The 16917-nt window shown below is 37.4% G+C and overlaps 1 protein-coding gene across 3 annotated transcripts; it reads left to right on the top strand.

The window, feature by feature from the left end:
* Positions 1–608: 608 nt before the first annotated feature.
* Positions 609–15627, top strand: LOC131779298 (neuronal acetylcholine receptor subunit alpha-6). Of its 3 annotated transcripts, none has more exons than XM_059095833.2 (7): positions 609–764; positions 4434–4567; positions 9596–9738; positions 10458–10502; positions 10968–11077; positions 11985–12166; positions 13275–15627. In XM_059095833.2, exons 2-7 carry the CDS (start codon positions 4471–4473, stop codon positions 14204–14206), a joined length of 1509 nt encoding a protein of 502 aa, XP_058951816.1. In that variant the 5' UTR covers positions 609–764; positions 4434–4470; the 3' UTR covers positions 14207–15627. The 3 variants fall into 3 exon arrangements, with proteins under 3 accessions (XP_058951816.1, XP_058951815.1, XP_058951817.2); XM_059095832.2 differs by lacking the exon at positions 609–764 and adding an exon at positions 4003–4137; XM_059095834.2 differs by lacking the exons at positions 609–764; positions 4434–4567 and adding an exon at positions 6811–7059.
* The last annotated feature ends 1290 nt before the right edge of the window (positions 15628–16917 follow it).

Raw genomic sequence — 16917 nt, 5'->3', positions numbered from 1 at the left:
AATCTGTTGGTAATATAACTACTGAAAAGAACGCTTGAGGTTTGCAAGCATTTACGATTAGCTTTCAAATAAATTTCGTCTTGTTGCATTTAAGTCCTTGACGAATTCTACCATTTTTGATAAAGTTGCTTTATTTACCCTAATTTTTAAGTCAAGCTTTTTTTCTACTTGTCTTCTCTCACTGGGAAACAAGCATTCCTTTTATTCGCGTTGTTTTGAAGCGCGTCAACTTCGGATGCACACATCAAACGAGCATTAACTTCCTATGATATGCAAGCAAATCTTGACACTCCACAACTGTCTTCCGCAAAACACAGGGAAATGATTGCTGTCCCGACCTTTTAAGGGAATGGTTACCCTAACAGCTATTGGTACACTGCCTTTCTTGAAAAAAAAAAAAAGGTTCTGATTAGTAACAATCGCAATTTCCAATGTTATTTTATCCTGAGCTTTTTATTTTCAACAAGTAACACTCGTCACGCGTGTGAAATATTGACCAATTAAATTTGTCTTGATCCTCTCAGGCGAAAACCAATCAGGAAGAGCAATTATATAAACGGACGCGAGGTTACTTAATTGGGGTCGGGATTGTTCTTTGTAGGTAAATATTCGAGAAGTATCTAGCAGTATTGAAGAAAAGGAATTTCATTTTCTTGCCAGAAGGACCTCGATGAGAATAAAAATAGTGAATAGAAAGAAGATGTAATCCCCACTCAAGCATAGCAGTTGACGAGGAAGACGATTCATTAGTATTTTCCTGACAGGTAGGAGTATAAAAAATGGGAAAATAATCATTGAAAATATCGAGAATTTAAATCTGCATTGAACTGACGTACATTTTCGTATGATTTCACCACGGAAGTTGGAGGGTTTTACATGAAGTCAACTGATATATGAATTAAGCTTGAAGGAATATCATCGCTGACGCTTTCTCCCGAGTAAGAGGCTTAAAGTACAAAAGACGAACATGAAAAAATATATATTCGAAAGCTCCACCGGCACTGCACTGTCAATCGTTCTTTGTTCCGCGAATTAAGCGAAGTTGTCTACATTTTGTGGCAGATCACTGAGTTCTGAATTGAGAATGTTATAGGATTGTTTAGAATACAACTGGTCAGTGTTTTCAGCTAAAGATCAGTAAAGAAACTTTTGGCTAGACTCCAACCTTAAAAACAAGGCCGGAGGCCAAAGAGCTCTTCGAGCTTTTGCCTGGGTTTCTATGTAATCCTCTATCTGCGAACGCAAAAATAGCAAGTTCATGGTTGAGCAGCGCACGTATAGTTGTAAAGCACCGAGGAAGTTCACAGACTCCCAGCCGGGATAACGATCCCTCGTTTCGTGCTCCCCGCGTCAAATAAATTGAAAGAGACATGCCTACTCATAAAGCGAATGTCAACCACCAAGTATATCACATAAACTGATCGACTGCCAAACGACCTTAAGATGGCCAAAAAAATTTGTTCATTAACAAATAACCCAGATTAGAAAAAAAAGAATTACGCTGATATTTCATTGGTCACACGTTCACATCTGTTCTACTATTTTAATAATACTATTGCAGTAATTTCAGAGAAATACGACAGTGTTTTGGTATTGCGAATCCTGAAATAATTCACTTAAAACCGGAATATACCTGCAATTGTAGTCTGTAGACTTATTAAATGTCGGTTTTTTTTAAAAAAGCGCTCAGTCTTAGCGGATAATTTTTGGGGGAAGGAATACGCGTGGTAAAGAAACGAAACCGCCTCCTGGCTAAAAGTACAGACTACAATAAGCAATTCGGTCTTTGGAAGCGCATAACAATGTTTTCACGCCGCTAACTCGAATACATCTCGCTATCTGTTGACAACTAACAGAAAAAAAAAATGGAGAATTTCACCCTGAATAAAGTCGCGCTAAGCAGATTTAAATGATTATCAGAATATTTAACTTCCTGTTTAAACTAAACTCTCCACTCAAAGACAAACACCGCTCGGTAAAGTTTATTTTTTCCTTGGAAAGCGTAATTCCCGACAGGTTGCATCTGATTGCAATAAAGTTGTCATGGTAAAATGAAATTCTCATAAAGACTTAAAAGGAATTATTCACATTTAAGCCTTCTAGCGCAGGTTAAAGTAGGAAATGTGGTTTCATCCCGTCGTTTCACTCCCTGACAGTAGACGGAATTACAATGGAAAAATTGAAATAGAGAAAAACACTGATCGAATCTTTGAAAAATATCAAAATCATAAAGTGTAGTTTGCATGACTAATTTATTTCCATTCAGCTTTTTGCATTTTTAATGTTCTTCTAGACAACTCTCGATTAGGTGCAAGTTTTAGCAATTCTAGCTTCAAATCTATGCTGTAAAAAATAAAAAATCCAGAAAATTTTAAATCTCGTGAGAAAATACAACCAAAACTGACAATGCCAGGAAATTCATTAGGAGAATTGACTAAAGAAAAATGACTTGGGAAAGACTCATGACCAAAATTTCGAAAGGACATCTTCTTCCAATGGCAGAAATATCCTTAATATGACTATTCATGACTTAGATTAGACACTCGTACGCTCTGATGCTACTATTATCTTGACTCAAACACACTTTCATTATCCATGCATATGCTATCTATGCATTGTAACTTTAATCATAGGTCAAATGAAACTCTTCAAAAAAACTTAAACTTCGCTTCCCCGGTTAGCCTTAATAAAATATAAATTATAAAAAAATAAATTAATAAAACAATTGTGGTCTTAAGCATTTTCTCTGTTTTCTTGAATGGGCTACAAAATTGTTATGTAAAAACAATCCCAAAATCTCATTAGAAATTCTCTTTACTCTCTGTCATATTTTTCTTTTGATGTTAGTTCTCAGAATTTGGTGTTGGATCAACTAATAATCCCCTTATTGATATTTTTCTTCATTCTCATCTCTTGTCCGTTTGATATTGTCGTGATACTTAGAGGAGAAATTCTTTCCTAGTCACTCACGGGAGTTAAAGGGTTAAGAGCCAGGTCCCATGGCCTGCGATAAAAGGCAGTAGAAAAAGGTTTCCACATAACTGAAATTCTCGGATTGCGCTAATGAAATGGTTTTCCGAGACAACTTACGAGAAATTCAGCTCACTTGCAATGATGTCACCCAACCTTTACTTGATTGTCAAAGATTCTCGATTTTAAAAAACTGACATGGTCGTTAAGATTTCAAGACCGAGCCCTGGATACAATTAGTTCACAAGTTCTCCTTAATCAGTACTAAGTACCAGCAACGGCTTCCAATTACTTGCATATTAATCAAGTCTTTTCTCAGAGCTATCGCTGATGGCAAAGCCCACCGACAAAAAATACTACTTAGGTAAAATATCACTTTTTTGCTATGAAAAGTGCACTGGACCAAATGATTATTAAAAGACATTTAGCTATTCCAAAGTTCAGCAGATATGAAAGAAAAAAACTTTAATAGTTTTCCACAGGTCTTTCCACAATTCATAGAGAAACATTTTAAAAATTAGTATTGTTAAAATAAAACAATCAACTGCTGACCAGAATTTGGAGAACCTTAAGATTCACTCGACCAACTTCCCAACTTTCTTTATAAAAGTGTGAAATAATTTAAACGCCAAACGCTGTTCAGCTAAACACATCATGAAGTAAAAATCGAAGAAGCATCCGTTAAATCAAATTTGGAAATAAAATAAATGGTTGGAAGTTTTTTATGTTGGACAAAAAGATGCAATTAAACCTTCCCTTTGACGTACACGGTCTCTTAGTTCACAAACCACTTCCGTAGGTGACCAGCTAGGATGTAATTAATGGATAATAAAGATTCTTAGTTCAATATGAGATAATCTATTTTACAAAGGATGCTAATTTCACGATCGTTCGCTAGAATAACAATGGTAGCGGGTTGTCTAGCTAGCGAAACGTCGCATGGGCCTCGTTGACCCTCTTGAAATTGCACCGTTCATGTGTGACTTTACGCATGACCAAGTTTCTGTTCACGTTTTTGTGCTTTTCTATTCGTTGTCCACATTTTTCAAGTTAAACAGCCGATCGAATTAAGTATTCGACAAAGGAAATTTGAACAAAGTGTCGATGCTTTACGAATGTTTATAACTTTGCAAAAAATTGGCATTACGGGAAGTTGTTACAATTGTGGTGAGTTGTCGGTCAACCAGTTCTGTGAAGAGTTACAGCTGATGTCTGTTTAGATCTCTTCAGACTGAATGCTCCACAATTCTGCCAACTTAGTTGACTTCACAGTTCATTTTCAAACAATTATTGCAATTGTCAAATTTATAGAATCACTTTTGCTGATGAATGCGTGAGTGAACAAAACCACAGGATTTATCAAATTACGCAACATTTCAAAACGTCATCTACTAATGCTGAGCGGAAATTGTATCTTTAAACAAAAGAATTTGAACTTTCACTCTTCTGTTTGGTTTCCTTAGATATACGTTGGAGCACAAGCGCGCGTGAAATAAAACGATGCTCTGTTCATTTGCTGGCAACGTTCACGGGACATGGAGAGCCTTTGTGGTTACTGGAACAATCTTGGGACTTTTAGGAGCTACTACATCACAAGGTAAACATAAAACAAGCAGTAGGTTTTAACTCGTCCACTTCAATTTGTGTTTAGGCATCTTCAAGTTGAATGCACTCTCAGTCCCCAAAATGTTCAGCATCATTGATCCAGGGTCTTGTTCAAATACAGAGCTTAATTTTCTTCATAAAATTGTCATTTTTGTGGTTTTGATTCTATCGATGTTAAGTTGGTGTCAATGTTTTGTTTACAGAATTCAATAACAGATGCTTCTAAGAAAAAAGCAAACAACCGACCAATATGTTATTGTAAACATTCTCTTTTCATTCTCGTACCCTTACCGATAAGTCTTACATTTCTCGAAAAAAATGTGAAGATTACTTATGCAGTTGTAAATGAAAACAGCTTCACATAACTTTAAGTCCTACAGAAAACCTAATCATAATAATAAAGAAAAGTTTTCCTTATCTCAGAAGGGGTGTTAGGATTCAATTTTGACTCCCAAGTTACATCTGGTAATCAATGATTGACGTAGATGCGCGCGTCAAAACAATATTTCAAAGCAAAGGTTATCCTTAATATCTTCCAATTTAAATTAATCAGATCACCCAGTTGTAAGCTTATAAACTAATAAGATAAAATGGAAAAAAACATCCTGCCTAATGAAAGGAAGTTCATTCTGGCGTCAGGTCAGTTATCTTTGAAAAAATTCTGGATCCAGACAGGTTAAGACACAAACTTATCGTTCAAAGTCAGAATGGAACTGTGTCTATTGGTCTGAACAGACTAGCCAGTTTCACAACTCTTTTTTTTTTTCGTTCTGTTGCTTTTTTGTTTAACCAAAAGAAAACATTTATAAACACAAAGTTTATAGTACCACCGTGATAGTACCACTGAACTGCAGCCAAGAAGGCGACAAGAGGCTTTTAATCAACAGAAAGCTATCTCCCAGTAATGCAACGGAAGTGTATTTTTTCTCTGTTTTTGGATCATGATACCCCTTCACTATTCAGAGGATTGCTGTTACAAACTAAGCTGGAGAATAGCTGTTCGTTATCGGGAGAACAGCGAAAGTTTCCCTCAAAACCAAAATCCATGGTGTTCATGGCCGGTTGAAGTAGAACTTCAGCAAAAACACGAAAGTGTACATTTGTTGGCTCCTACAAACTAAATAATGATAAGTCTTATACAAACAAGCAATAAACAGAGTAATTGTTTTTATTTGTGGCGATAATGATCAAGCACGGAGGTTAAATATATGAATGCGTTCACGAAAAGTACATCAGCATCTACTAAGGAAAACAACTTCGTTCATTTTGCTAATTTTATCTTTTCAATGGTAGGAGGGAGGGGGGGAAGCAAGTACAAGCGAAGATTGAACGTTAGAGTTTTTTTGCCGTGGGTTTGATTTTCCAGTCATGGCCTGTTTCTTTCAACCATCATTATTATTGTTGTTTATGAACTTTTTAACAAATCAACAACAATGAAAGGCTGACAGCAGCAATCGATCAGACGAATAGATGAATGGATCAAGACGGTAACTCATCTTGCGATGAATTCACGCCGGCAGAGTCTTACCACAGCTCGCTGCGAGTAAGACCCCCTCAAGTACTTTGTTCATGATTTGTTGATGTAAGTCATTACGATCAAAACTAACTTGGATTAACATATCGTATGGGACTCCTGAATATCTATTCAAATGAGCTCCGTAGGAGTTAAAGTACATTTGAGAATATTTTCGTTTACTTTGTTTTGTTGGTGATGGAGGTGAATTTGGAAAATAGTGACATTCCACCCCCGGAACAGCTACACTTAACAAATTGCTTTGTACAAAAGGATAAAATCAATTATAGCTTTTTAAGCCTTTGAATGTGATTTAAGATGCCTTGAGTAACCACACTCCCTGGAGAGACTTTCAAAATACGGTTTGAGCAATAACACAGGAAGCAAATAGATTCGAGGTCTGTGGAAAGTAACTGAAGAATTCAAGGAGTAAGGAGCAAAGTTTGGAGTTTGCATCTTGAGTACAATATAGTAAAAAGTAAAAAAGTATTAGAATCGTTCAAAAACCGGATGGAAACTCACACGAAAAGTATTAAAATTCATTTGATATCAATAACTCATTAGCAAAAGTACACATTGTAAACATCCTACGAACTTGTACTCAACAAAAATGATCTGCGCAAACACTGATTGTAAGGTCTGTAGGCAACAAGATTGAATAACGGGTTTTTAATTAGATGTCATTCAATTAATTCTTCTCTTTGGCCCTTAAGAAACCAAACTATATATCCCCGCTGACAAAATATTCCACATTTCATCTCCTGCCGTCAGTGGATTGCAAATTTACATAATTATAAAAGAATGTGAACTGACGCTGTGCGCTATTCAGTTTGATGCATTGGATGTCATTTGAAGCCGAAGATGCAATAAAAAGATGGGATCTTGTTTTCTCGTGGCTCGCTCTACTGCAGGGAAGAATTTTGCTCTCCTTGTGAATCTCCTGGCAATTGTTGGAGTTGTTGCATCACAAGGTAGAATTAATGCACCATTAAGGTTTAAATTTCTTCATTTGTTTCTGTTTTGTTTCCGTGGTTTTGCGGTTCAACAAGATGTTTAACACTATTCAGTCTTCAAATGATGTGTGGGACTACAACCTCGATTGCTCCTTTTATCGACGTCTTACGATCATTAATGACTACTTCACGGTTTAGTTTGGGTAAATGTTTCGTTCAGTCCAAGCAACAGATGTTTTTCGAGCTTGTAATCCATATTTCTTTCTCTTCGTACGGCGTCCTAATCTCTCTCAGTAACTTTTAGTTATTACTCAAGGCATAAGCAAATGGTTATTTCAATGTGAGTCTGTAAACAGGTTACATAATTGCGCTGACTTGAAAACTATCATTTCTTTTCACACTACACCTTTTAATTCTGGGCTAGCCTAGCATGGCCTACCCAACAATGACAAAACATGGCTTTTCAACCTTCAGCCCGAGTCACAAAAGATCTAAAGAAATTCCACTCAGAAATAGTTTCATGGTGTTCTCATGCTAAACGTAGGCGTTTAGGAACACCTTTAGTCGGCGCGTTTGACTTCTAGATAGTCAATTGTTGTCTCCTTCATGCCACTACAAATTACTCAACTTAAGTCGCTAATTAAATCATCAAAAGGCACATGCTTTTTATCATCAAACGCACATGTTCCCCCTGATTATATAATCATTTGATAAGCGAATTATCCAAGTCTCTTGAGGTATCATTACTTGATGTCATCATACTCAATACGTTGGTTGGTAAACCTGGAATTTCTGCTACGTTATGTTTTCCTGCTGTATGTCTAAAGTCACCTCACATTTTCCTTCTTAATCCAATATCGAACCTCCTTTTGTAGTTGATAGCATCGGATTAACAAGTCTGCCTGAGGGATATTCAAAAGTAACTAGGTGAACCCAGTGGCGTGGCGACACCAACGGCGCCAGAAGAAAGAACTTGGAAAAAAAAATGATGGGCCTTCGTGTTTTCGGTTGAAGGTTGAGTTCTAGTTGTTATGTTCACCGGGCTAAGCTAAACGTGCTAAACTAAGTCGTGAAATAACCTCGTACAATTTAAATTTCACAACATCCAGTTGAGTTAATGAAAGACTACTAAGGCAATATAACTTGTAGGATAAAATGGGAATGTGGTAAAAAAGTTGGAAAGAAAAACAGATTTCAAAGTCTCACCTACGATTAGTTTTGACATTCGACCGACAATAATTAAGTTTTTCTTTGGTGTTTTGTTCTGATTTCAATCGGTTCGAGAGCAATGATAACCCCAAAATAGAATAAAACAAAAGTTCGGTATAACTATAGAGATTTCTATCTACTGATAATTGAAAATAAGTTTCATGTAGAAAAACATTACTCCAGACAGTTTAAGTCCACATTCAAGATGCCATACCTTTTTTTCTTTTTTTTGCCAACCAGCTTTTGTTAGAGATAACGATACCTACCCTTACTCTGATAACATGCTGTATCGAAGCAGACCGCATCTCGATATTAAAACCCATATTTAAGCGTCACAGAAAACTGCTCTTTAGTAGAAGACTTTGAAACAATACGCGCAGACCAAAATTAAACAGTTAAGAATAATCAACAAGAGGATGAAATTTGCCAGTGATGGCGAAGGCTGACAAGAATTTCATATGAAAACTTGGAAAAGTCGTCAAAAACCGTACCGTATAAGAACAAGGAAAATGAAAACAGATGAGAGCAGTCCGTAAAGGAAGGAAAATTACAAGAACTGAAAAGAATGGTTTCGAAGGGGTTCGTCATTTGCAATCTGTGTCTACATTCTCCATCGTTAACGATCCTCGTTGCCATTTTGAAAATTCTTACATCTTTGGAGTTGCTTTATAACAGCAAACAATAATTTCAAGGTTTTTTTTCTCCCTAAGGGGAGGCTATAATCGTTTTCTCTCAGTTGAGGGTTTTTTTTCCTCAATAACTAATATTGTTTTTCTTAAATTGCAACTTTGCTAAGACGTAAAAGCCACACGTACTTACAGAGAACGAGTGAACAGTGCTTCCTTGATAAGCGCAGTAAGACAGGCCTATACTTTGTACACTTTCAAAGCGAATAAAAAACCTGAAACTAAACTTATTTCAAAGTGTGTAAGAAATAACGTACAGGAGAGAAAATGATCTTCACAGGCTCTCTGCAGTCACAGTTATTGCGGAAAAAGTCTGACAGAGTCTTTGGTTTCTTACATTATATCTGTGATTATTTACAGATTTCTTAGCAGGAAACAACGAACACACCGTAATTTCCCTCATTCGCAACACGTGGCCTCCTAAGTCAGTGGATTGCAAAGTAGCATTCACCTAGAATCTGAGAGGCAAGGGTTCGGCCCCCGTTGAAGCCCGAATCACTTCAGACTTCATTTAAAGCAATGACTTTAATTGCGGTTCACCTGCAAATTTTCACCACATCAAAACATACGTGTACCTTTTTCAAACATAATGACAGCCGCAATGGTGTTGCTCATTATTATGATCTATCATGAGTCCTCCTTTGTTTGTATGTATGCAGGCTACTTCAAGGATGACCACGAACATAAGCTGATCAATTCCTTGTTCAAGAGTAATTACAGCAAAGAAGCTTTACCTGTAGTCAACAAATCAGAAGCAGTTCAGGTTACGTTTGACCTGGCATACAGTCAACTTATATATCTGGTAAGAGAATGGGTTGCAGTGGTGACTGCTTCACTAAAAAAAAACTACTGAACATTACTATGTAAGTCATAGCGGATGTAAATGCAATTTACCTAATTTTTAACCCTTAAACCTCTAAGAGTACAGTGACCAGCATCTAATTTCTCCTTACAATATCACAACTGAATCACACATCAATGTAATGAAAATAAAGGAAATGATCACAAACTAAAGAAACTCTTGATTGTTAGACAAATTCTCCTTGTCAGCACATCAGTAAATGTACAGAGAGCAGTATGGAGAAAATGAATACTGATGTTAGGGTGTAAAGGGTCAAGGGATTAGTTTTGAGAATATGCACACTGGTGTTAGGGTGCAAAGGGATCAGGAGAAAAGTGTGGCATGTGCAAAAAAACTGAGAATCCACAATATCTTAACTGAGTTTATTTGAACAAAACAACAGTTTTTGTTTCAATTGTCTGTTTTTTCTGATTTTCCTGCTGAGATTTGTCACAAAAGTACCCTTCTTTTACATCAATTCTTGCTATACTTTGAAATCTTTCACTAGCTCTGTTAGATAGTCATGTTGAAACACACACCAACAAAAAAATAAAAATAATTCTGTACCAGGTCTTTTTTTCCTCTACCCTGGCTAAATCCTGTATTGTTTAGGACCATAATTTGCATTCAGTAGATTATGAAAACCAATGAGCTTGGTTCTGTTTTTCTTTTGATTATAGGACAGCAAAAATCAAATACTCTCCAGCAAAGTGTGGTTACGACAGGTAAAGTAAAAAAATTTCACCAAAACTTAAACTTTTAGTAAATTTTTGGAACCAGGCTGTAAAAGCTACAGGTCAAAAAACCCTCAGCAGGAATATTACCCACAATAAAAATTAAAATTAAATATAAGCATTTTTTCAGAAGCTTCCCCAGTAACTTCTCCATACTTACCCATTAGCAATTAATTTAATTTGGACCTTTCTGTAACATTAAATAACTATGAGCGTTGCCATTTGTCTTAAATGGAATACTTACTCATCCTTGGAGGAGTTGAAATACTACTGGTCCTTTTATGCAACAGAAACTGGGATATCAAACTCCAGCTGGATGGGCCATGTAGCTTGAGAGTGGACTTAACCTTAACTTCCAAACCTAAAAGTCCACCATAATTCAAAAAAGAAATTAATGATCTGCACATAATGTTACATATTCATGCAAAATCACCCACACCAGTTATTTCTTCACAGATGTGGACAAACCCATTCCTCAGATGGGACCCTGAGAAGCATGGTGGAATAGAATATATAAATGTTGATCCAAAATTAATATGGAAACCAGACATCATTCTATATAATAAGTAAGTAAAAATGTTTAAGGAAACATGGCATGAAAATGAGATAGAGGAAATTGAAAAGCTTTAGTTATTGGCAGATCTAGATTATGGGAATGTGCTTGAAGTTTAGACAATTTTAACCCTTTCCTCCCTAACATCAGTATGTATATTCTCCATACAACTCCCTATACATTTCCTAAGGTTCTGACAAGGAGAATTTGCTCAACAATCAAGAGCTTCTTTAGTTGGCAATGATCTTCTCTATTCTCATGACCTTATAACCTTAATGTTTGATTCAAGGGTGATATTATGAGGAGAAATTTGATGCTGGTCACTCTTAGGGATTAAAGGGTTAAGGAGTGCACTTTTGTTAACCTTTTCTGTCTCAAGATCTCATCAGCAGTATTCTCCTTACTGTCTGCCATACAACTATGCCCATGTTAATCTAGAGAATTTGCTGTTGCATTAACTAATAATTTCCTTATGGATATCCTTCTTTATTCCCATCTCCTGCCGCTTGATATTGCACTAACACTGTGAGGAGAGCTTTTTTTCTTGGTCACTCGTGGTAGTTAACCCTTTCACTCCCAAGATCTTATTGGTAATTTTCCTTATTGACTGCTGTAAAATTCTCACGATTTTAGCTTGAGAATTTGTTACTGGATCAACTGATAATCCCCTAATTGATATTTCTTTTTATTCTTGTCACTTGTCTGCTTGAGATTATATAGATATTACAGAGAGAAATTCTGTCTTGGTCACTCATGAGAGTTTAAAGGTTAAAGGATTAGGCTATTGTGTTGTATACATGTAAATGGCTTTTCATTTACAGAATAATGTAAAAAATTTACTGGGTAACTCATTCATGAATTTCTGCAATATTCCGATGCATTCTAAAAATAATTAAATGTATACTTTTCTCCTCTTACAGCATTGGCTTTGGTGAAACAGGTGCAATATATAATTTTGACACAAAAGCAACCCTGAAGTACGATGGATACACACAATGGTATGCTCCAACAGAGATTCACAGCATCTGCAAAATTGACATCGGCTATTTCCCCTTTGACCATCAGAAATGTAAACTTAAATTTGGTTCCTGGACTTACACAGGTAATTTTAAAGGAAAGAAGTCCATCTTTTTGGGGATCTAAGGTCATGTAATGGTCTCCTGTAATAAAATTTTAGCCACCAGAAAAAAGAGAAGAGAAAAGTAAATTTAGCAACAAATCAAAATATCATCTTGAAGAAATGTTTATCAAACTGTAACTTTGCCCCACAAACACTATGTAGTAAAATATTATAGCTTCCTGCATGATCGCTGAATGCTGGTCGCCAAATTGGCAAGTTTCCCTTTAAACTTTTTGCCAAAACTTTTTATTCATGGAAATCAAAATGATAAGAACACAGCTTAAGCGCTGTGAGATAAATAATGTTTTCGGCAGAAACAAGGTTAAAATAGTCACGCAATCACTTCACGGGGTCTCTTATCAGTGGGCTGTTACTTATTTAATCCGACCAAGACTTGAGTTCAGCGTCTGTGGTTATTGATGCAATTGTTTTGGTCTCATTCTGCCCAGAATATTGAAGAATTTCCACGCTTGACTTCCCTAAAAATTATACCCATTAACTTATCACCCTGCAGTATTAGTACTGGATACTGTTGAACACCCTACTACAAATTCACTGACTTGTGAGACTGCTTCTAATAGATGCTTGAACATCCTACCGTCAGTTTATCGACGTTAACCTGTTCTTACTTTGAAGACATACCTTTTGGAAAAGCACGTCACCCATCATCGACGGTTTTTAAACACCATTTTAAAGACTCATCTCGATTTTTGAGGTGGCACGTTTTAAAGGGGCTCCCTTCATCGCTCATTCACTCGGGCTTGGAGAAAAACCTCGTCCACCATTTTGGCTTCGTGTCCTCTAAGTAGCAATATACACTGTTTCCGATAGAAATAAACGTGACCATTACAGAAACATTTCAAGTTCATGCCCCTTTCACATATAAAGGCTTAAGAGTAGATTGTTCCTATTTTTCGTCACCAAATTAAAGTTGATAATTTCAAAAATTTCAGCTCTAATGTTTTTCAATTTAGCGCGAGTGAAGAGTTCGATTCCAGTCTCTACTCTTCTGAGCTGGGAACTCACACACAAAACAGCTCCAAGTAACTTTATCTTGACTAATATTATTAATTATTTCACACTTCTGCAGATAATAAACTCAATCTTTCTGCTTCGGCCAACAAAGTCACTGCAGACCTCTCCAAGTACACGGTCAGTGGCGAGTGGGAGCTAGTTGAAGCACCTCTAAAGAGGAATGCCGTCAAGTATACTTGTTGTAAACATCCCTACATCGACATAACATACACGATACACGTCAAGAGAAGAGTTCTCTTCTACATGATGAATCTGATTGTCCCGTACATCGTACTTGCTGTCTTGACAGTTTTCTCCTTCTACCTACCACCAGAGTCTGGAGAACGAATGGGTCTGGTAATTACAATCCTACTAGGTCTGACCGTGTTCATGATGGTATTCACCGACAATGTGCCACGCACCTCGGAAGTAACCCCGCTGATCGGTAAATACTCGGTCACAGTCCTTGTTCAGGTCACTTTTGCGCTGCTAGTCACGTGCGGTGTTCTGAGAATTTATCACAAAGATCCCGAAAGGAAGATGCCTGCCTGGTTCCGCAAGCTGATCTTTGACATCTTGGGGCCAATGCTGCTAGCCACACCTTCTGATAAACGAAAAAAGTTGAAACAAGAAGACAAGAACAGGAGCTACTACATGTCGAAAGTACAGGGAAATCCCTACGAGATCCATCGTAGCCAAAACCATCTTGTTGTGTCAATTCCAAAGATCACAGGCATAAAGGATGGCGAGGGGGAAACCGAGCGCAAATGTTTTCACACCTCACCCATGGGATCCAATTTGTCGCTGACGCCCTCGGATGAGCGTATGGAAGAGATTGTGTACGGCATGCGCGCCATTGTATCTCATCTGAAAGACACTCAAGAGTCTGACGCAAAAGTCAATGACTGGCATCACGCAGCCGCAGTTCTAGACATTGCGTTTTTCTGGATAACGGCTATCACCATCTTAGGCTCAACCCTGGCCTTTTACTTTATGATTCCAAACTGACGGTGTGAAGTACATTGTGAAATCGCGAAAGGAGAACTGCACCTTTTTGACATATGATGTTCCACATAAAAGAAACACCTGAATGTCAAATAGAAATCAGGGACACTGGAACAATAATCAACAGGGGAGGGGAGGAAGGAAGTAGATGCCGGTTAAGCCTGTCCTGATTTTTTTCAGCGACTTTTGAGCAACTTTTTGCGTTTCTAGCAACTTCGAGTAATTTTTGCCTTTCTCAGCAATTTTGGAACAAAATACAAGTTTAGAGCATATATCAAGCGTGAAAAAAAATCAATGATTTATATAAAAGTATCAAGAAATTTAGGAAGCAACTTTTTAAATTTAGGTAGCAAACTTTTTGGATTTTTAGCAGTTTTTAGCACTCTTTCGGAATTCCAGTGAGCAACTTCTCAATATTTCACGAGCACAATCGGGACAGGCGTGGTGCCGGTGGCAGGGGTTTCTATGAAGGTCTAGTAACCGGAGCGAAAAGATTACCCCTAGTCCCTAAGGTTTGGTCGTCCCTGGAAAACTACGTGTACCTAATCCTTCAGTAGTTAAAACAATTGTTAAATGCTAGTGAATTTTCGTTTACGCGTAACTGCCCTTAATGAGGAAAGTTAAGGAGTTATTTCCACCAGAAATGACGAATTTTTTAGGTAAGTTCTTCTTCAAAAGGATGAAAACTGATGGGCGCATAAGTTAGGGTTGAAGTTTGAACGTTTCTCTTGTGAGAGTTATTTTATATAAAAAAAAAAAAATTCTAGGGCTGCTTATTCTCGAAGTTGGCTCGTAAACTTTTGTTCCTTGTGTCTGGTGCATCACAGCTATATCGAGTATCTATCTTTTAAGGCGGCTCCAAGTTTGGCAAATGGATTTTGGAGGTTATCAGAATTTCTTGTTTTGTGGAAATCACAATAATAAGGGTTTTTTGATAGTAATGCATCGCTTAATTTACCAGAGAGATGCAATCAGTTAATGTATTTAAATTTGTAGATTTTCTCCATTAGGGTTCTTCCTTAAGAAACAAAGGGCGAGCTGTTACACACTGTTAGGGAACCAAAAAGGGTTCCAAACTAAGATATCTATTTTGGATTTATTAGAATGGGAATTTATCCCGATATTTGATAGTTCTTTCTGTTTTTATCTCCAAAATTAGGGCCTCTCGAGGAGGGGGCGGGGGGGGGGGAAGGGGGTGCTTGTGTTTTGGAGTGCTATGGTTTTTATACTCGAGTGGGAGGGAAAATGAAAAGCATCGTCTTAACATAAAAAATACACCAAAGTGCTCCTGCTCCCTCAAATTGTTTGAAAAAAGCCCTTTCTCTCCGAACCCTGAGACGCCCTGACAAAGGTGATTAAAATCGAGTGAGTATATTTTTTCTTGTAAAGTTTGACTAATAAAGTTGACATAATAAATATTCCAACGAGTTTTACTTATGTGCAGGATTCAATAAACTGATAAGAATAAGTAGAGTGAAGTGAGAGAGAAAAAGAGAGAAAGAAAGGAGACTGAGAAGAAATGAATTCAAAAGTTGAAAAGTGGTCTGAGGTTAAAATGGGACACGCAACACCGACTACTTACAGCTCCCTCAGAGAAACTCTCAAGTATCAACAGCGTTAGAGAAAATGACAGCCATGAAAGAAGAGATCTTGGATAGCTTGTTTTTAGTACGGGCGGTCATAAATCATCATTTAACCCACGTTTCTATTTTTCGCCATACCTTCACCTCTTTGGTAACTGACAAGGAAAGGCTTTATTCCTTTGAAAGGCATTTCTCTATAACACAATTTCTCGGTCCCAGGGATTTATTCCTTCCGCCCTCTCTCGTTTCAAGGTTGGGGGGGGGGGGGAGGGGGGGCGAGGCGAGAGGAAGAGGGAAGATATGGGGAACAGGTGTTTTTGACGCTCAGAGTGGCTAAGAATGATGCAAAGCAGTTCTTCTAGGTACGAAAATACTGCTAACTAAATCGTACTTAGACAGAGATTAAAGATACATACCATTTGTACCATTCGAATTGAATGTGGAACCTTTCTCAGGCCTCATTAACGCAGTTACGCCACATAACTCTAACGAGGCAAATTTGGGTTGAGCAGTACTCATTACCAAAAATTCCGATTCGTTTTACGTCTCGAATACAACACCTTATCAAATGGAACTTTAAAAATGGCTCCCGAGAAGTATGGGATCGAAAACATGATCTCAACTTTTGTCAGTTTAAATAAATCAAATTCCACGTGCCGATCTTTTGCTGATAAACAATATGTAACTGCACTTCGAAGCGAAGGTTTTTCTAACGTTTCTGGTTAATTATTCGAGTCACCCAGTAGCGCTCAAAATAACAAAATTGAAAACGGAGACTTAAAAACGCTCTTAGAAGTTTGGAATATTTATTAACGCCGGCTCTGCGTCTTAATGCAAATACAAAACGTTTTGAAATAGGGGGTTGGAATAAATTTTTCCATAAGCAGCTGCCGAAAAGGGCCCGTTACTTGCTGGGAGTTTTAACAGACGGCAGTAAGGAGTCATACATAAGCGGTGGTAGAACGCTCGTAGCCGTGGCTTTTATTGACACCCTTTTAAAAGATTGCTCATCAACGAAACTGCTATTTGAAATATTTTAGCCGGCAATTCGCCCTTTCAGATTGCCATCAAGCTTAGCTTTCTTACCGCTCTTGATCCGGTTGTAGTGTGACAGAAAGACACTCTAGAACT

This window comes from Pocillopora verrucosa, chromosome 4, assembly GCF_036669915.1.
Source record: "Pocillopora verrucosa isolate sample1 chromosome 4, ASM3666991v2, whole genome shotgun sequence".
Classification (NCBI taxonomy): domain Eukaryota; kingdom Metazoa; phylum Cnidaria; class Anthozoa; order Scleractinia; family Pocilloporidae; genus Pocillopora; species Pocillopora verrucosa.
Note: the sequence above shows the minus strand (reverse complement) of the source record. Positions and strands in the feature narration are given on the sequence as shown.

What these genes read in the sequence shown, in the direction of transcription:
- LOC131779298 (XM_059095833.2), top strand. Translation starts at nt 4,471, where the DNA reads ATGCTCTGTTCATTTGCTGGCAACGTTCACGGGACATGGAGAGCCTTT. An exon ending in GACATCATTCTATATAATAA is followed by an intron (nt 11,078 to 11,984) that starts GTAAGTAAAAAT and finishes CTCCTCTTACAG; the next exon opens with CATTGGCTTTGGTGAAACAG. An exon ending in TGGTTCCTGGACTTACACAG is followed by an intron (nt 12,167 to 13,274) that starts GTAATTTTAAAG and finishes ACACTTCTGCAG; the next exon opens with ATAATAAACTCAATCTTTCT.